Below are 20,707 nucleotides of genomic sequence, written 5' to 3'. Positions count from 1 at the left end.
CTCTTCCACAGCCTGCTCCCTGTAGAACAAAGGAGAAAAGAAACAGGAAACCATGGAGTTGGCCAGTCATATGTATAAATAATTATTTCAAAGATGAACAGAATATTCAGCCTTAGTTTATGAATTAACTGGAAAATACATCTAAGTCCTCATTTTAATTTCAAGGATTTAACTCTATTGATCGGTTAATGTTTGACTATTTTCACTTTATTTTCAAGTCATGTTTGTTTCTTGAGACTATATTAGTGACAGTTTTTTAAATTTTCTGTGGCTTATAAATATTTTGGTGTTCTTGTGTTCCCTGTAGGTTTGTCAGGATTAGGCAGCCCTCTTGGCAGAAGTCGACATAGTAGTAGTCAGTCAGATCTGACCAGTTCCAGCAGCAGTTCATCTGGGTTGAGCTTCACTGCGTGCATGTCTGACTTTTCACTTTATGTATTTCATCCATACGGAGCAGGGAAACAAAAAACTGCTGTTTCTGGCCTTACACCTGGATCAGGAGGATTAGGTATACTTAGCATGTCTGCATCTTTTTCAAATTTATCGCATCTTTTCAAGCTTTGATCTTTTTAGAAATGTTATCTTTAATAATGGATATAAAATGAGATCAGAAACTTTACTTTTCTTCTTGATAATATCTATCCTGTCTCTACATAATAAGTAGAAATATGAAATAAGTAATGTAGGTAAATCAATTATGTAAGAATTTTAAAACTCCAAATATCTTACAAGTGATATACACTGTGCAGTCGCTTCAGATATGAGGTTACTTATGTTACTTAAATTTTAAATGTTTCATCAAATCATTGTCTATTTGTATAAAAAATTATATTTTATAAATAGTAAATTTTTAAAGGGTGTGCATCACATTTGTTAATTTAAAATGAGACTATTATTACTCGTTATTTAGTGAACTTAAATTCCCCTGGCATTTTAAAGTGCAGATTTACCACTAAAAAATGCATAGGATGTTGATATTAGTGAATGTCTCTTGACTTATTTAGACAAATAAAGACACACACTCCATGTCCATCCTAATTTTTGCTGGAGGGACGCTGTAAAAATCATCTATTATGTTTATGGGCTTGAACCTATAAAATTATTGTTAGGAATGCCTAATGCTCATTAGGTCATTCTGTTTAAATTTTTACTCACTTAAGTGATGTTATTTGATAGCATATTCTAGCCTATTGGATAATTTCATGTAACTAGGTAGTTGTGTGTGTGTGTATACATATGTATATGGGTGTGTGTGTGTTCACACGCATGTGTTTTTGGTTTGTTGTTTTTTTTTTTTTTTTAAAGGGAATGTGGATGAAGAAGCCACTTCAGTCACTGGTCGAAAAGACTCACTCAGTATAAATCTTGAGTTTGTAAAAGTGAGTTTGTCTCGGATAAGGCGTTCTGGAGGTGCCTCATTTTTTGAAAGTCAGTCTGTAAGCAAGTCTGCAAGCAAAATGGACACTACACTAATAAATATATCTGGTATTGAATTTTATAGTTTTTTAATTAAAATACTGTTTTTCCAGAATTAAATAAGGGCCTCCTTTTTGTGTTTAATTATTAAATACATTTAGTAATATTAAGCATTCAGTGACAAATTGATTTAAAGGAGAAGAATAACTGTCCAGCCAAGTATTATCTCAGTCCAGGTAATCAATGTTAGAAATATGATTGCTAGATAAATACATGGAAATATCACCCAAGGGCCAAAATATGCCTAATTGAATCACTGAAAACTGCTTCTTCGCTTCTCTACCATGAATTGGTAAAGTTTATGATTTTTTGTTTGATTTTTTAATTAGAAATTCTTAAAACACTAAGGAGAGATGAGTGTTGAAAATTTTTTACTTGGTGTCATTAGATCTTGAGTTGTGTGCATATGTGTTGCCAGCTTTATAACTAGTTACATAACTATGGACAGATTCACTTGCTCATTTTCTTTACGTTGTGATTTGAGTATTTAAAATTAAATGCATGTAGAACATTTTGAAGAATTCAGAGTACTATGCAAGTGAAAATTTTTAAAATTATTAACTGAAAAGATATAGTAAGTATACTTAACTCACTCAACACAATATATGTTTGGTCATTCAGCAAACATATACTGAGCCTTTATTTTACAGTGAACTTGTGCCAGGAACTCTGCTAGATGCTTGAAGGTGCAGGCATGAATAAGGGAAGGTCTTATTAGTAGACAAATTACAGTGCAGTGTGATAAATCCTATAATGGAGGTTTACTTAAAGAGGAGGAAACATATTCTGCTTTATATGAGTGATCAGAGAAAGCTTCACAAAGGAGATGATGTTGGGTCAGATCTTCAAAATTATGTAGGAATATCCTTGGCTATAGCAACATGGTATTTAATGGTACAGAAGTGTCAGAAAGTATGCTTTTGGAGCATACTTTGATTCACTGAAGCTGAAGCATAGGTATAACTGAACATTTAGTTAGTTGTACACAGTAGGTGAGGCCAGAGGGAGAGAGGAGTTGGCTAGAGGTAAAGCTGGTAAAATAGCCCAGGACATGATTGGGGTAGGGGGGACTCATATGCCAGGCTAAAGAACAGGGTTCTGATCCTTTGGGCGGGGAGAAGCCCTTAGAATTTTTAAGAAATGATATGACAACACTGTCCCGAAAGATGACAATACTGTATTGTACGTTTAAAAATCTGTAGCTGGTAGATTTCATGTTAAGTGTTCTTACCATAAAAAACAACCAAAATTATATATGGATTATAAAATAATCTGTTTACATTTTTAAAAAAAAGGAAGATGCTTCAGATTGATGTTTTAGGAAGGGAGTTTTGATGGCTGAATGAAAAGAGGTGGTGGAGTGGAAAGATGCTTGAGGAAGCTGTTGAAACAGACTAAGCAATAGGGGATGAGGGCCTGAGTTGTTATAGGAAAAAAAGAGTAGAGGGAATGGTTTCAAGAGAAATATGAGAATCCACAAGCTTAAGGACAAGTTGTATGAGGAGCAGTAGAGGAGACAGGGATGCCTCAAACTTTTAGCTTAGGTGACTGAAGGGACAGTGAGGTCATTAACTTAGATAGAAAATAAAGAAGGAAATGGCCTATACGACCTTGAGGTGAAAGGGTCTGGTAGGCAATTGGCTAATGGGCTGTGTGGTTATGGGCTCAGACTGAAACAGACACTTCAGGTTTGGGAGATGTTGGCATGTAAATGCAACAGAAGCTATGGTGGAGGAATAGAAGGCACGTGAAGCAAAAGCAGCAGTGTGCTCAGAGCAGAACCCCGGGAAGACAGCCATGAGAGTGCTTTCAGATTGACAAGTGGCCGCTTTCTGTCTAAAAGGAAAATAGTAGTTTTTGCCATACAGTTATTTGGTTTGCAGCTACTTTTGAGGAAGTTTGTATTCTAGCTCATCCTGATGATTCATTTCCCATATTTGAGAAGAGCTCTATGTTAAAGCTGGAAGCTGTTTGTAAGACCGATCTTTAGATCCTCTCTGAGAATTTCACAATATCATCACTTGATAATAGAATTCCAATTTGCCCTCACCTTAAAAATGGAACTAACAGTGCAGAATGTGCTATTTTTATCATTTGTGGAAGGAACACATTATCACTTACTAATCATACTATGTAACTTATTTTGGTATTTCATGAATTGTAATAGAATTATAATTCAGTTGTGTAATATCATGTCCTATTATTACCTACCATGTGAAAATATTAAAGGTTTTGGAAATGTGTTCTAACAAACTTTATTTATGTATCAGCTGTTTGTGATATAGGGTCTGCTTCCTTTAAATATGACATGCGCCGCCTCAGTGAAATTCTAGCATTTCCAAGAGCTTGGTATAGGAGGAGTATTGCAAGACGCCTGTTCCTTGGAGACCAAACTATAAATTTGCCAAGTAAGCTTGTTTATGTAATTATAAATTATACTTAGGCTGCTTTTCATTTTGATTACAATAGTAACAAGATCCATGATTGATAACACAAACTTTGTCTTACTTGGTAAGTTGTACCCTGCAATTCTTTCACTCATTCAGCAAATGTTAGTGGAGCCCCTTTAATGTGCAAATAACCACTGGGAATGCACTAGCACTGGAGGTCACAAAATACTTGCACTCTCAGGGGTTAAGTTCAGCTGATTTTTATTCTGTAATGATTACCCTGTAATCTTTGTAAAATCTGGAAACACAGAAATACATTTAACCAAGTTAATCATGGTTAAACATGGAAAATAGAATATATTGGGGACATGCTATCATATTGCATTTTTTCTCTTGGACTTAGATATTGTTGTAGTATTACACTGCGTAAGTGAAAGACAGAGTTAGCATGATACAGTAGAAAATATCAGAAATCTGGGTCTGGGTCTACTCCCTCATCTGTAATATGGGACGGAGTGCCTGTCCTACCCATCTTATGGAGTTTCTGTGAGAATTTAAAAAAATAACATGCTGGAATGTACTTTGCAAAATGTACATCATACAGTTGTCAGAGAACTGGAAGGAATATAAAATGTGATTAGAAATGGTGGAGTGGTGAAATTCCTTATTTTATAACATGATGATATTACCCTGTTAATTTTGTTTTTGCTATCTACTTTTCTGTTAGCATCTGGCCCAGGGACACCTGATTCCATTGAAGGTGTAAGCCAACACCTTTCCCCCGAATCTTCAAGGAAAGCTTACTGCAGGACCTGGGAGCAGCCTAGTCAGTCAGCCTCTTTCACCCACATGCCTCAGTCACCTAATGTGTTCAATGAGCATATGACAAACAGCACCATGTCACCAGGGACAGCAGCACAGAGCCTAAAATCCCCAGCTTCCATAAGGTCAAGAAGTGTGTCTGATTCTTCAGTTCCCCAAAGAGGTAACACTGCTCTCCTTGTTATCAGTAGCCCTCCAGTGACCCCAAGATAAAAATCTTAATTAGTTACTCCCAGACTTCTGCCCCAACTGCAGGAAGTTACTCTCTTGCAGGTTTTTATGGAGATGCGGGGTTGAGGGAGGAACCCCAAACCAAACAACAGACAAAGCACTTCACAGTATTTGCTAGCAGAAGAGACAGCTGGATGGCTAGTCGCTTTGAAAAGGGATAGGGAGAGAGGAATAAGCATAATGTTAGCATGCACCACAGGAAGTAAAACAGACCTACAGTGTTGTAAACTCCATATTGAAAAAGTTAATCTTTGCATTCTTTCAGTCTTTCAGTCATTCTTTTATTCAGCCACTATTTTTTTTTTAACTCTTATGTGCTCAAGGCTCTACTTGTGTCTAAGTATATAAAATGAATGATGTAGTTCATGTCCCAAGGTAAGATTAGAGTATAATGAGCCAATGCAGGACTCAGGATGTATACTAAGTCCATAAGAACACAGAAGACAGGCACCCCAGCCAGCCTCTGCATTTCAGAATGGTACCTACCTTCCAAGTTCTCTTCTTGGCAGCAGCAACTTATGATTTTCTCCTTTGGTAAGAAAATCCTAGGGTGATAAACGATCTGTGCTGCTATATCCCATGCACACCAGAATCTCCTCATATAAGATGGAGCTCATACAGAACTATGAGCTTTCAAGAAGTAAGGCTGGCAACCCTTACTGACCGTTCAGTAAATGGTAACTATTAATATTTTGGAGGCAATATGACAGCTAGTAAATGTTAGGTTTTAACACAAGAATATCATTATTTTACTCTCTGGATTATAGTGATGGGTAGTTTTTGCTTTGTAATTGGCTGAGCATCTATGTGAATGTACATTTGATTTTCTATTTTTAGATTCACTTTCGAAAACATCAACTCCTTTTAACAAATCGAACAAAGCGGCAAGCCAACAAGGGACCCCATGGGAAACACTTGTCGTGTTCGCTATCAACCTGAAGCAATTAAACGTTCAAATGAATATGAGTAATGTAATGGGAAATACAACGTAAGCTATTCAGATACAAAGAAAATATATTTAATCATTAGTTGTAATTTTTCTAATTGTAGTAAAGCAGTTCAAAACCTTTTTTTAAAGCTGCAATGTTTGAGACAGTGAAGACAGTAGATAAAAGATTATATACCTTTATCCTGAAAATGGTTTAATCCTAAAGATATTGTAACATAAAAACAGCATGAAATGTGTTCTAAAAAGATAGAAAATGATAAGGAAAATAGCATAATTTTCTAGTTAAGAAGAAAGCTTCATCATTAATGTTAATATTCAAATGTTTACCATAGTTTTTATAAGAAATGTATTGTTTCATTGCCCAACTTTTTTGAAATCATCTAACTCCTGTTTTAATTCATTGACACGGGAAGCCATATGTCTAATTAATAACACTTTTTCTTTTTTATAGCTGGACAACTAGTGGTTTGAAGAGCCAGGGCCGTCTGTCAGTAGGAAGTAATCGAGATCGAGAGATAAGCATGTCTGTTGGTCTAGGAAGATCACAGTTAGATTCTAAAGGAGGAGTAGTTGGAGGGACTATAGATGTCAATGCTTTGGAGATGGTTGGTATGTTGAAATTTTACAACTGAACAATATGTTGAAGAAAAGTATTTGAAAATTGATTTTGATGAGTTTTTTCCCATGAGGCATTTCTGTGAAAATTAATTATTGTTTCTATTTTAGCTCATATTTCTGAACATCCAAATCAGCAACCCAGTCACAAAATTCAGATTACTATGGGTTCTACTGAAGCTCGTGTTGATTACATGGGCTCAAGTATTCTCATGGGTATCTTCAGTAATGCTGATCTCAAGCTTCAGGATGAATGGAAAGTAAATCTGTATAACACACTGGATTCAAGCATGACCGATAAAAGGTATTTAGTAAAATATTACTTTTTCAGTACTTTACATGACTACTCAACATATTTTCTATCATCCAGTGAGAAAACACAAACCATTTTTCCTGCACAGTGATTTTATATCATACAATTAATATGAATGAAAAACTGGTGGGGAAGAGACTTTTTCTTGTGCTTTTAAACTGTCTTATGTAATATATATGATAAAAGATTCTGTTTTATGCTCTAGTGAAATTTTTGTCCATGGAGATCTGAAGTGGGATATTTTCCAAGTAATGATATCAAGATCAACTACACCAGACCTGATAAAAATAGGAATGAAGCTGCAGGAATTTTTCACTCAACAGTTTGACACCAGCAAACGAGCTCTGTCTACCTGGGGACCAGTTCCTTATCTTCCACCTAAGACAATGACTAATAACCTAGAGAAAAGTTCACAAGAACAATGTAAGAGTTAGAAGACTAAGGCTTTATATATGCTTTATCTTTCACTAAATATGTGTTAATTTAAAATAATATCGATGTACCATACTTAAAAAGTGGTCCATATGCTTTTTATCCTGCTCACTCAGCAAAGTACCCAATTTCCTACCCGCCAGTGGAATTAGAGGCCATCATTTGGGAAGTCATTCACATTCATTATCTCCTCCCCCTGCCACAGCTCATCTACAATCATGCCATTACTACAGATTACATCACTACATTACAAATTAATTCTTACCTTATTACATAATTACAAGTTACAACTAATGATTAGATATATTTTCTTTTATTCTGAATAGCTTACATTGTATTTCCCATTACATTACTCATGTTCATTTGACTGTTTAATACATACAACTATATGTATTCAGATACAATACATGCTCTTTAATACTAAATATGACAACACCACGTTCTGGTTTAGAGCATGGGCTATGGAATCAGAATGTCTGAGTTTGGATTTATTACCTGTGTCATATTAGGCAGATTTTCATTCAGTAATTCAAATTTTTATTATGTATCAACCGTGTTCTTAAGCACTGTTTTAGGCATAGGAGATCTACTAAGTAGAAAAAATTCCTATCCTCATGGAGCTTACATTTTAATGGGAGAGACAGACCATAACAAATTTGCTAAGTAAGTATGTAAGATAATTTCAGGTAGAGAGAAATGCTGAGAAAAAGAACAAAGCAGGGGCAGGATCACAGAGCCTGTGATACATACTGTGAGGATAGCTGTTTGAGAAAGGGTGGTCAGGGAAACCTTTCCTGAAGTGACAGCTAGGCTAAGATCTGGGGAAGAGAGTTCTGGGCAAAGTGGGCAACTGAAAGGTGCAAAGCTCCTACAGTCGGGAGGAAACTTGCTTGTTTGAGGATCATTAAGGTGGCCCACTGTGGTGGAACAGAGTGAGCAAGCAAGAAAACACTGGACACGAACTTAGAGAGGCCAAAGAGAAGATTTTTAATATGATGGGTAGCTATTCGAGAGCTTTGAACAGATCTGATATTATTTGATTCACTTTTTAAAAAATTAATCCTTTTTAAAGCTGCTGTGTGGGGAACAGACCAAGGTGGTTAAGAATGAAAGTAAGGAAATCACTGCAATAATTACCATTACCATTGCTACAGACTTACATGACCATTGTAAGGAGGATTTTCTGAGAGTCCAGGCAACAGACAATGGTGGCCTTAACTAGAGAGATAGTGGTAAAAGTGAAAAGTAGTCAGAAGCAGGATAATTTTCAATGATTTATTATCATATAAGCAGTACATGTGCATTGGGAAAACAAATGAGAAAACATATACAAGCAAAAAAAAAAAAAAAATCACATTCTACCCAGAAATCATCACTGTCGACACTTTATATACTTTCAGATACTTTTCTATGCGTGTGTGTGTGTGTATGTATATATATATACATACACACACATATATGTACCTTTTACCAAAACATTATTCATATTTTGTAGCCTTTTCCAGTCAACAGTCTCAAACTTTCCATTGTGCTAATTATCTCTAGTCACCTCAGCACAGTCCACAACTGATCTAAAATTATATTTACAACTGGTTTGTCCAAACCAGTATATCCAAGATCACAGATTAAAAATGGTTATGTTCCTTTACTATTTTTAAATTCAGTATAGTCCTTTTTTTAGTGACCTGACTTGCTGAAGAGACTTGGCCAATTGTCCTGCAGAATATCCTACTTTCTGGGTCTTTTTCAGTTGCTTCTTTGTTGTTTCATTTATCTTGCTCCCCTAGTCCCTGCATTTCCTTTAAACTAGAATTGGTATCAGACATATATACAAATAGAGGAGTGTTCCCAAAAATGCATGGCCTGGATTCTTCCAAAAAGTCTTTGTCATGGGAAACAGACAAACGGGCTTAAGGAATTGTCTTAGATTAAAGGAAACTAAAGAGATATGCCAACTAATGCATGATCCTTGCATGATCATGATGTATGATCCTTGGTTAGATCCAGAATGAGAATTGTGGAAAACAGCCAAAAGGATATTATTGGAATAAGTGGGAAATATAAATATGAATTGTACAGATGACCCTTGAAAAACATGGGTTTGAACTGTGCAGGCCCACGCACAGATTTTTTTTCAATAGTAATGAATACTGTGGTACTACACCGTCTATGGTTTGTTGAATCCTGAGGAAGTGTGGATGTGGAGGGCCAACCGTAAGTTATACATGGATATTCGACTGTGCAGAGGGTCAGTGCCCCTAACCCCCATGTTGTTCAGTGGTCAACTGTATATCTGATTAGTTGTTCTTGAACTTTAATGTGCACCTGGAGAGCTTTTAAAATGCAGATTCTGATGCAGTAGATTTGGGGTGGACATAAGAGTGAATTTCTAACAAGCTCCCAGGCGATGCTGATGCCGCTGGTCCTCAGACCTCACTTCTGAGCAGCAAAGGGTATAAAAGATTTTTTTTCCAGTACTTAAAATCAGGGATCTGCCTTTGATTTCTAGGCCTTCACTGGTTCACTTCACCCCTCTTCTATTTCACTTGAAGAGTCTAGATGAAATACCTAGTTTACAAAGATACTGTGAGAATTACATAAAATTTCATGCGGGCACTTTGTAAATCATTAATCATTACAGAAGCATTAGTTGTAATTATTATTAGCAAGTTGCTACTTTCCTGAGTTCTAGCCATCCTTACACAGCATCTTTTCCCAGACTGTATCCTTATTAGCTTCTGCTTAATGTTAACCAGGGACTGAATTGTTGTTTTCATCTGTTATCTGAGTCACTTCAGCTGTAGAAAGTAGCCACCTGCTGTCTTCCTACTCAGCATTCAGGATGTTCATGAGATATTTCAGGATAAGTGGTTTTTTGTTTTCTTGCAGTGCTCGATGCAGCTCATCATCGACATTGGCCTGGCGTATTGAAGGTGGTATCAGGATGCCACATATCCTTATTTCAGATTCCATTACCGGAAGATGGAATGCAGTTTGGAGGATCAATGAGCTTACATGGAAATCATATGACACTAGCTTGTTTTCATGGTCCAAATTTCCGTTCAAAATCATGGGCCCTTTTTCACTTAGAGGAACCAAATATTGCTTTTTGGACCGAAGCTCAAAAAATCTGGGAAGATGGTAAACTGACACATTTTCAGCTTTCACTTTTCCTCATCTTCTTATATGATTATATATGACAAAGTTAATTTTCTTTTCTCATATCTTTTATCTGTTTTTCTTATGGTATTTCTGAAATCCATCTCTATTTATTATCATGTATCTGACAATGTCAAGGAGTTCACTGCCAATGAGTCAGTATCTATAAAGTCTGGGACATGTTAAAGGACTTATTTCTGAACTTACCATCTCACTCTGTTTCTTACTTAGGCAATTAAAGTTTTTGCTGCTGTGGTTGGCCATAGTCATTTGTAAAAATTTGTAAAAATTGTAAAAATTTCTTATAAAAACATGAAGAGAAGACGATACACAGTGGTAGTGTAAGGAAATTACTTGCCAGTCAACACTATTTTACAAGACTTTTATGGGCAGGCTGTGCTTTTACCTCCACAGTTTCTTTTAGCTTTAATTTTCTACTCAGTGGTTTCTTAATGATGAAGGAAAAAATGGTTGATGTCCTTCATCTTCTTGGGGATAGATCCAGTTATAACTACAAGAAAAAGTATTTGTGAATTTTTTTCTCTCTTTTGTACTCCTTAGTTTTACAGCCTTCTGTATCTATGTATGACTTACCTAGCTAAATTTATTGCTCTAGGGCCACAACTTTTCTTGCATCTAAATATAGTTTGTTACACTGAGAAACTTTTTTTCCCCTCTAGGCGCTAGTGATCATTCTACATATATTGTACAAACACTGGATTTTCATCTGGGCCATAATACCATGGTTACCAAACCATGCGGTGCTTTGGAAAGTCCTATGGCAACAATAACCAAGATAACAAGGCGTCGCCATGAAAATCCACCCCATGGAGTAGCAAGCGTGAAAGAATGGTTCAATTACGTTACAGCCACAAGAAATGAAGGTTAAAAGTTTGATTCTTTGGAGAGATTTATTTTGTTTTCTCTATTTGGGGCTTTGTTGACTGTGTTTAGAATTTAAGTGTAGGGAGAATTTCCATTTCTTTAAACAATTTTCGTTTTATTCCAGCTGCCTTAAGTAGCAATATTAGTACATGATTCACCACCCTAGTAGTGCAACATCTCATGGACTAAAATTATTTTATATGTAACTGAAAACATTCAAAATAAAATTGGTTTAAATAAATGAAATTAAGTTTATTATAATTGGAAAAATATTTTTATAGTAATGTTCACATTGGAGGTTTGGGAAAGTTATTATACAACTAAGTAATAGAATACCAAAAATTAAGGTTCAGGATGGCTGGAATAAAATGAAACTAAATATTAGTATTCCTGTGAAGTCATAAGTTTAAAGAAAGTGCTTTTGATGAAGTTTTAAAATTCATTTTCATTTTTTAATTTATTCATTTTTTCAATCCTCTCAGAATGGAAAAGAAGATGGCTTGGGCCTCATGGAAAATAGTTGTTATGCACAGGCAACCCTAGGGATCAGAGACTGTTAAAAATGTTCTCAGAACAAAGGAGGATAAGGAAGTAAATTAGATTCACCGGTCTTGTAGTAATTCAGTCATGAAAATTCTTATTCTGCGGTTGTTTTTGTGTCAGAGTTTAGAGTACTGCTTTTACCAATCATTTCATCTGTATTAAAAAGCTGACTAGACTGGGACATGTTAAGACTTGAATGTTTTACTTAAAAAAGACCTCCTGGAACTTCCCTGGCGGTCCAGTGGTTAAGACTTCGCCTTCATTAAATTCAGATACGATTTCAATTGAGAATAATATTCAAAATTCAAGAAACAAAAAAACACAATTTACTGGATTTATCCAAAATCATGTTATAAAGCTTCAATATTGAGAATAGTGAGATATATATTTGTATATGTATGTATATATAAATGTGTCCATATTTATACTATAGAGGCATATAACTAGTCTCAAAATCAAAGCTTAAATATGGCTCTCTTTTTTAAAATGTATTCATTTTCCAGCCTTTTGAAATGATAAAAGTTCTGTGTATCAATGTCATGAAAGCTATATGCTTATCAATGCCTATTGGTTTGATTCTTATTGTCTTTATCATTATGCTTGTAGAGCTAAATCTGCTTCGTAATGTTGATGCTAATAACACTGAGAATAGCACTACAGTGAAGAATTCTAGTTTGCTGAGTGGATTCAGAGGATGTTCTAGCTACAATCATGAAACAGAGACTATCTTTGCATTACCAAGGATGCAGCTTGACTTTAAATCTATTCACGTTCAAGAACCACAAGAACCTTCATTACAGAGTATGTGGAAAAACAATCTTTAGTTTCTAAAGTTAACTAAAATAAAATTCTAAAGGATCTTCAAACTTCTTTTTTTCCCTGAAGGTTATTTTTGTAATATAATATAATGAAATTGATCTTCTGGTTCAAATTGATTTTCTTACCAGCTGTATGACCTCTGGCAAATAATTTACTCCATTTGTGCCTCTTTCTCCTCAAATGGGGCTAATAGGACTTCATCAGGGTTTTATGAGTAAATGGCATATACTTGGAAAGTGCTTAGTTAACTATCATCATCATTCTGTAAGTCATATACAGAAATTGCATTTAAGTGGAGGCATTTACACGGACCCATGTAAATCCCTTGTTAATGAGAAGAGGAAGGGACTTATTTCAATAATCTTTTACTGTAAAAGAACTTTGCCATTGCAGACGCCAGCCTGAAGCCAAAGGTAGAATGCAGTGTGGTGACAGAGTTCACTGACCACATTTGTGTGACGATGGACGCTGAGCTCATCATGTTTCTTCATGATTTAGTGTCAGCTTATCTTAAAGAAAAAGAAAAAGGTGGGTAACATATTGGTTTTGGTTTTGTTTTTCCCTTCAAGCTTCAGGAAAGGCAGCTCTCACTACAATTTATATGGATTTTTATGGTCTAGTGATAAAATGGGTAGAATGTGTCTCCTTCCTCTATGAGTTACAAATATCAATAAATATATATTAGTAAGACTATGTGATAGACTTTCTGAGTATCTGCCAGGTACATTTCATTTTTTTTCTAACCATATCTCAAACTGAATGGTGTTTTATACTTTACACAATGTTTCCATATATGTTCTGTATATTATCAGGTCTAGTAAGATAGTCTCACAAAGTTAGAAAAGAAAGCCTCTTTGAGGAAATATTGCTGGTCAAAGTGAAATGACTAGAGAAACAACTACATAATAAAGTTAGCAAGAGTTACATACATAATTGGGAAAACCGAATTAAAGAAGAAGATATATCTGTCTAGAATGCACAGAATGTTATCTTTTTTATAAATATTTAGACCTCAGTAGTGGTGTCTTGTTTTCATGAGCTAGCTAACATTGGTTTTACTCACTGGAAACTTAAATGTTGGCCCACTAAGAAACATATGGTGACCCTCATATCCATATGGAATTGGCTGAATATATTATGGTGTGTCCATACAGTGAAATGGAATACTCTGTAGCTGTTTAAAAGAATGAGGTAGTTTAAAATGTCATGATATGGAATGCTCTCCAAATATATGGTCTTTATTCACTCAATAAATATTTATTGTGCAACTATATGAATATACAATGGTAAAAACAACAGATGTGCTTTTAAAAAAACTGCTTCGAATAGATGAAATTTATTTAATTTATTAAATATAATCAAGTCACACTATAATTACACTATAATAACTGCTTCATTTTTTCCAAGAAGAAAGAAATATAAAATTTATCTTGTAGATATTTCAAAATAGCTTCATGATGAATGTTTGAGTGAAGAAAACAAAGACAGATTATCAAAAGACCATGTGGAAAGAGTGTAAATATAGCATACATAAGTTGAGTTGCTCTTCCATTACTATTTAATCTAGATGTGCCAAAAATTCAGTGAGAGTGAAAGCAATAATGATGGCTGGGAGAAATCTATGAGCCATTCAAGTAAAATGACTGCAGGCGTATAATAGGAAATGTTATGTATAATATGCATAGATCCAGTCTTCACATAGAGCAACAAAATATACCATCACTGTTAATCCTCTTGTTTTTCTCTCTGCCTTAATATTTAAACTTAATGTGGAGAAACACAGATTCTAGATAAAGCTGTGAAGTGCAGAATTCTTTTCTAGTCTACCTAGGTATGAATGCCTGCCAGATTTCTTTCCCTCAGGTATTATGTGGAACCTTTGTCACTTTATGAAATATTGTGTTGGCCTGCCATGAACTGTGTGTATTTCTTTTAAAATGTATTTTTTCTAGAAATTGTTGTAAGACATTATTTCATTGCGAAAAGAGGAAATAGGGACTTGATTATCAGACTTACAGTGACGAAACTATTACTTATGGGGATTTTCATTACAAATAAAATATTTTAATAGCTGTAAGTATATATTTTTTAAAAAAACTAAAAGCAAGTAGTGTTGGGCAAAATAAATATAAACATGCCTCAGAAAATTCTTAACAGTATGTAAGACTAGAGCAGAATCAACATATTCCTAGAACATCCAGATAAACTGTTGTACTGTAACCACCATCAATAATAAACAAAAGCAGAGCAACAGACCAGGCAATAACTGAAGACATCTGTATTCCGATGTGGTGTGAGGGTACGGCTTCATTCCTGGGTTCATTCCCAATCAATATATTATCCCACTGCTAATTAACAGTTATAACCAGAGCTACATAATACATATCATATTTCGTATTAATCATTATTTTATGTCCAATTTGTGTCTTGAAAACCTGTGCCCTATAGAAATGCTGTATTTATTAAAGATCATATGAAAGCTACTTTTGTCCCAGATTCAATTTTAAATATATCATTTATGATCACCAATTTTAAAAGACTTCATTTTTCATAAAACATTTGAGTACTCAACTATGAAGAGTGAAAAGACTGCTTACCTAAAAAACTCCTAAGTTAGTGCAGCCTTTCAAATATATATATATAGGCATTAACATTAAAAAACCATTGAGCTGTACTCTTTAAACGAGTGAACTGTATCTCAAAAAAGCTGTTAAAAAGTCATCCAGCTACAGGCATTTTTTTAGGAGCCCTACAACTGTCAATTTCAGTGTCCTGTGCCTGCTATCAAATATTCTTTACTGTATGTTTTAGGCACACAGATACATGTAAAACATGTGCTATTACTCAAAAATAAATGATGACATGTTATTTCTAATTCTTATGAGTGAATAAAATAACTTCGATATTGTCTTTCTCCAAGAAATACCAATAACTGGCACTTACTTATGGCTTATTTTTAAATATTTTTTAAGAAATGTAATTAAATGAGGCTTTGGCCAGTTTATAAATAAAAACAAATGGAGCCAATTACTTTGTTCATTTAGTGACTTAAAATAAATTTATAAGATATGTATTTGCAATATTAATATATCATTTTCCTTATAGCTATTTTTCCACCTCGGATTTTATCTACTCGACCAGGACAGAAAAGTCCAGTTATCATTCATGACGAAAATTCCTCTGACAAAGACAGAGAAGACAGCATCACTTACACTACTGTGGACTGGAGAGATTTTATGTGCAATACATGGCATCTAGAACCCACTCTTAGGTAAGGAGTGGGTGTATATATTTACCTATTTCCTATGAGATTATTATGAGAAAAAGGTTATAAATAATGCAGCAGGTTAAATATGGTTTACCAAAAAATATTTTTATGTTAGTCACTTACAGCCTCTACAGCTTCTGACATATTTTTGCTGCTCCTTTTTTCCTTTGTAAGTGCTTCTAAGCAAGGCAAAAGCAGCACAAACAACTGAGAATAGCTCCGTGCTGACTAACTATCCAGTGTGTGACATGACATCCTGTCAGTTAATCAGTAAAAAATGAGAGTAACTCCACTTTTGCTGTTGCTATTATTTTTTCACCATCTCAGCAGGATGTTATTTTCAGGTGTTTGAGGTAGCTACAATAAACTGTTTTGTAAGATGCAGAAGTCATACATCATCATTAAGTAGTCATTACAATTTTTCACATATGTCATGACAATGTAATAGAACCTACAGTGTCACAGTGTCTTTCTGTCTGCATACTAAGCAATATAAAACCATCCTGAAATGTCAGATTTAATTCAGATTCAGGTTCCTTTACTGTGTCATGTTCTACTACAGTCACAATCCCAGCTACATCACATTGTTTCCATATCAAACTTTCCAAAGTATTTTCTAGTTTTAATTAAACTTCTGCTGTAACTAGCAGTACTTGCTTTGTATGTCCTTGTGTGTGATTTAACACAACCTTCCTATTCCTCTTTCCTCTCATCTGCTTTGTTAATCAGATTATAACTGTCCATCATGCAATAACAGTATCAAAAAAAATCCAGCACAACATTCTGCAGAATGATACATATTTCATTTAGACAACGTTATTATTCAGATATATTTATGCCACAAAATCATTCTAAACTAGTAAGAGCTCCATTATTCAGTGGACTCCTGTATAAGCAGAAAGTAGTGACTTTGTGTTAGTAATTTGTATTTAATAAAATATGTTGTAACCAAATCAACAATACACTTTGGTATTAATAGTACATATACTCATGAGAAATATCAACAGTGTCAATATTAAAATACTGCAAAGGTCCTAATACAGAAAACCGTCCATTATATGTAAATATCAATAAACATAATGAAATTGACTATCTTTTAATTTAAAATGAGAATAAAAATAGTTAAATTTGCTATAAACATATATATACACACATATATATTATATATGTGTGTGTACATATATATATATATATATATATTAGATACCTATCAAGAGATTAAGCGATACAATATACTGGTGGAGCACGTGGTTAAGGGCTCTGGCTCTAAGCCCAGCTACATAGCATAGTGGCTGAGTGACCTTGGCCAAAGGATCTAATGCCTCAGGTGCCTCACATGAAAAATTTGGAAAATGGTATTACCTACCTTCAAGGGTTGTTACAATGGTTACATGAGTTAATTAATGGAAAAAGCTTACAACCATTAGAGTTTTAGCAGACCAGTGCTTAATACCCTCCTTTTCCCTACCTAAGTTCAGGATCAATTGAAACAGCAAGAGGCAGCTGGAAATCAAAATTACAGCTTTAATACTTATAAAGCTGATAACAGAATGTGGTTTGGTGTCAAGCAACAATGTCTTTCTATTACGAAGTCTAGGTTTGGACTTACCTACAGGGTCTCAATGATGCAGAACTCAGGAGGTGGGGGGCAGAGGGATGCTAGAGTTGTGCAGTCAGCAGCCTTGTGTACTCATGTAGCTACAGGCAGCCACGAACCGTCTTGGGCTAACTATTTAGGGGCCTGTCCTTGAAAAACCTATGGCATGGAGGAACAGTTCAAAATGAGAAGCTCCTGAAGAGCAGGTAGGGAGGAGGGTACTGAACTACACTACTCAGTTCCTCTGTTAATTTGCCAATCAGATAAATCACCAATAAGGGGGCAGAGAAAGACCAGGAGTGTTTCACTAACACTGTTCTTCTATATGGAAGAAAACGGAAAGAATAGGGAGAAAATGGTTCTTCCTTCAAACACGTTTAGCACATAGCAAACACTTAGTAAATTTTAGCCTTTTTCTCCCAGCTTTATTGAAGTATAATTGACAAAACAGATATTTTAAGTGTACAACATCATGATTTGATATACGTGAACATCATGAAAGGATTCCCCCCATCAAGTTAATACCATCTTTTAGAATGAGCCAGATGTCCTTGTAACTAAGATGACCATGTAACTTGAGGCCTAAAATAAATTAATCACGATGAAATTCACTAAATGCCGTTGCTGTGTAGGCTCACACATTTTTTGAGTGCTATTACAGTGAATCCAGGAATTGTAGGTTAGATAATCATTTGCATCTACTGAAAATACTTTGTCTTGAACCTACCTTCAGGACTGTGCTAGGGCACTGTACTCCTTAATAATAATGACTTATAATTATTTTAGATTAATTTCTTGGACTGGAAGAAAAATTGATCCAGTAGGCGTTGATTATATTCTTCAAAAATTGGGCTTTCATCATGCCAGGACTACTATTCCTAAGTGGCTTCAAAGAGGAGTTATGGACCCACTGGACAAGGTTCTGTCAGTTCTTATTAAAAAACTCGGTACTGCACTACAGGATGAAAAGGAAAAGAAAGGAAAAGATAAAGAAGAACACTAAAAATGTAACTTGATCTGTGAACAAATTTTGATTCTGTCTGTTAAGCTTTATTACACTGGAGTGTTGGGTTTTTTGTGTTTTTTTGTATAGTAAAATTACTTTAAATATAACTTTAAAAAATTCTAATTTTGTGGCCATTATATTAAAAGTTTGTAAGTTAACCTGTTTATTGTAGTTCTACCATTCTGTATACAGTGAAGTATTGCATGATGTAAATTTTGTGAAAAACTAGATTAAAATATACACATCTGCTCAGTAAGGTTTATAACTGTATTATGTGCAATATGATTCCTGCATCTTTAAAATATTTTCAGAATAACTGTGAATTTCCTTTGTTATTGGCCATAACTTTTAGAAAAAAATTTGTTGATAATGTGACTTTTTTTTTTGGACATTAATTGCTTTTTCTTTTTTTTAAGTGTAGACTTGTATAAATATCTATTTGTATATAGTTTGAGTAATTGTGATACAAATACATACCACTAAAGTATTGTTTGTAACTATTGTAATAAAGTCACAATAATTGGTTTCAGTCTGTAGTTGTTTGAGACTTTCTTCCTTTTATAGCTTATTTTATAATTAATAGATGCCCAGCCTGTGTCAGTTACTGTTTTCACAGACAATAATACTTATAAAAAATTATCTCAGGGAGAGGTACAGCAGAGGCTTCAGAAATATGAGGTATTGTTCTATTTCTTAAGCTACTGGTAAGTACACAGCTATTTGTTTTATTATACGATATTCTTTATATATTTATATGTATTCCTTGTGCATATGAATATGTATAATATTATACATGTAAATCTAATAAATAAATTTTAAAAGAAAAGCAAAATCTAAAGTAATATTCAAAGGTAGCTATAATACTGTTAATCACAACTCAGGTTTGAAATCTAGCTAAGTCAATAGTCAGTTTAAAGGCTGGGTAAAACAGCAGAACTGAAGAACCATGAGCTAGAAAATGCCTCAAGAAAGCCTCTGGTGCAGACTTCTGCATTATTTGTTCTGACAGATTAAAAACTCAAGAGGAGTCAAGACACTTAGCCAAGGGTGTGTGTGTGTGTAGGTATGTATGTAGATATGCATGTACACTAAGTGTCAGTAGGGGAATTAAGAACTGCTATCTAAGGTCACACAGCAATTCAGTAGCACAACTAAAACCCTAGTGTCTAGAATCATCATTTCATATTCTGCTAGACCATCTTATGAATCATCTGCCTGATCTCTGTTTCCCCTTTGGCAGCCCTACAGTTGGGAGGGATAGGTACAATATTTCTATTGGTCAAGCTTACCAGAGAACTATCTAAGATAGTTACTTCATAAAACAGAATAAGTAAAAATTCTGAAAATTAGTTCCTGGAGTTGTACTTCAGGTATTAATTCTCTGCTTCCAAGAAACAGTACGCTAGTAGTAAGTTCTAAATGTTAAAAATTTCCTCTGGCTTTAACTGTATTGATATATGAGATTACCAAAAAAAACGACATAAGTATAAACTCTGTTTCTGGCACTTACTGTGCTAATGCTATCAAAAAAAGGGCAATTTAAAATAAATCTGTAACTGTTGAAAATTTCTGTGGCTCTGTTGGACAAAGCTATGGGAAAACCGTATTTGTGCAGTGGTGGTAGGAGTGTAAATTGACATAACCCCCATGAAGGACAATTACACAAAGCTACTAAAATTACAAAGGCACATCATCTCTTACTGAACAGTCTCACTACTGGATATACCTGCATATGTGTGAAATAATTATGTAAGAATGTTTATTGCAGTATTCATAATAAATGGATGGAAACAATTCAAATGTCCATCAGTGGAAGACAGGTAAATGAAATATGACAGACCCACTTAATGGAATAGTATGCAACTGTAAAACAAAACAAACAAAAAAAACGAAGGATGATCTCTATCCTTGAATGAAAAAAGATACAGCCCTGTGTAGATACCAGTTTCCAGGCAGTCTGCTAAAATTATATTTTGAGTATCATGTACCTTATCCTATTCTAGTAAATCACATTATACATCCAGATTTTCTATAACATTCCAATGACATGTAACAAAATCTAAAGGATTTTCTCATATAAAGATCATAATTTCTGGCCCACTTTAGACCCGGGATTCACAAACAATCTGTAGTGAAGAATCGTTTTTTTTAAATTACCTATATGTAGCACCAAATATAAATCTGCAGTACCAATCTAAACTG

General features: G+C 34.5%; 1 protein-coding gene across 2 annotated transcripts in view; it reads left to right on the top strand.

The window, feature by feature from the left end:
• Positions 1-19,034, top strand: part of BLTP1 (bridge-like lipid transfer protein family member 1) — a 191,765-nt gene extending 172,731 nt beyond the window's left edge. For both annotated transcript variants that reach the window (XM_030863930.2, XM_030863932.2), the window contains 14 exons: positions 308-508; positions 1,306-1,485; positions 3,747-3,884; positions 4,594-4,851; positions 5,757-5,907; positions 6,320-6,477; positions 6,595-6,787; positions 7,002-7,219; positions 10,118-10,369; positions 11,068-11,271; positions 12,422-12,616; positions 13,028-13,162; positions 15,740-15,905; positions 18,286-19,034. In XM_030863930.2, the coding sequence (XP_030719790.1) occupies positions 308-508; positions 1,306-1,485; positions 3,747-3,884; positions 4,594-4,851; positions 5,757-5,907; positions 6,320-6,477; positions 6,595-6,787; positions 7,002-7,219; positions 10,118-10,369; positions 11,068-11,271; positions 12,422-12,616; positions 13,028-13,162; positions 15,740-15,905; positions 18,286-18,502 (2,666 nt within the window). In that variant the 3' untranslated portion in view covers positions 18,503-19,034. The remainder of the gene's footprint in view (positions 1-307; positions 509-1,305; positions 1,486-3,746; positions 3,885-4,593; positions 4,852-5,756; positions 5,908-6,319; positions 6,478-6,594; positions 6,788-7,001; positions 7,220-10,117; positions 10,370-11,067; positions 11,272-12,421; positions 12,617-13,027; positions 13,163-15,739; positions 15,906-18,285) is intronic.
• Positions 19,035-20,707: the final 1,673 nt, after the last annotated feature.

The sequence above is a fragment of the Globicephala melas genome, chromosome 5 (assembly GCF_963455315.2).
Source record: "Globicephala melas chromosome 5, mGloMel1.2, whole genome shotgun sequence".
Classification (NCBI taxonomy): Eukaryota; Metazoa; Chordata; class Mammalia; order Artiodactyla; family Delphinidae; genus Globicephala; species Globicephala melas.
Note: the sequence above shows the minus strand (reverse complement) of the source record. Positions and strands in the feature narration are given on the sequence as shown.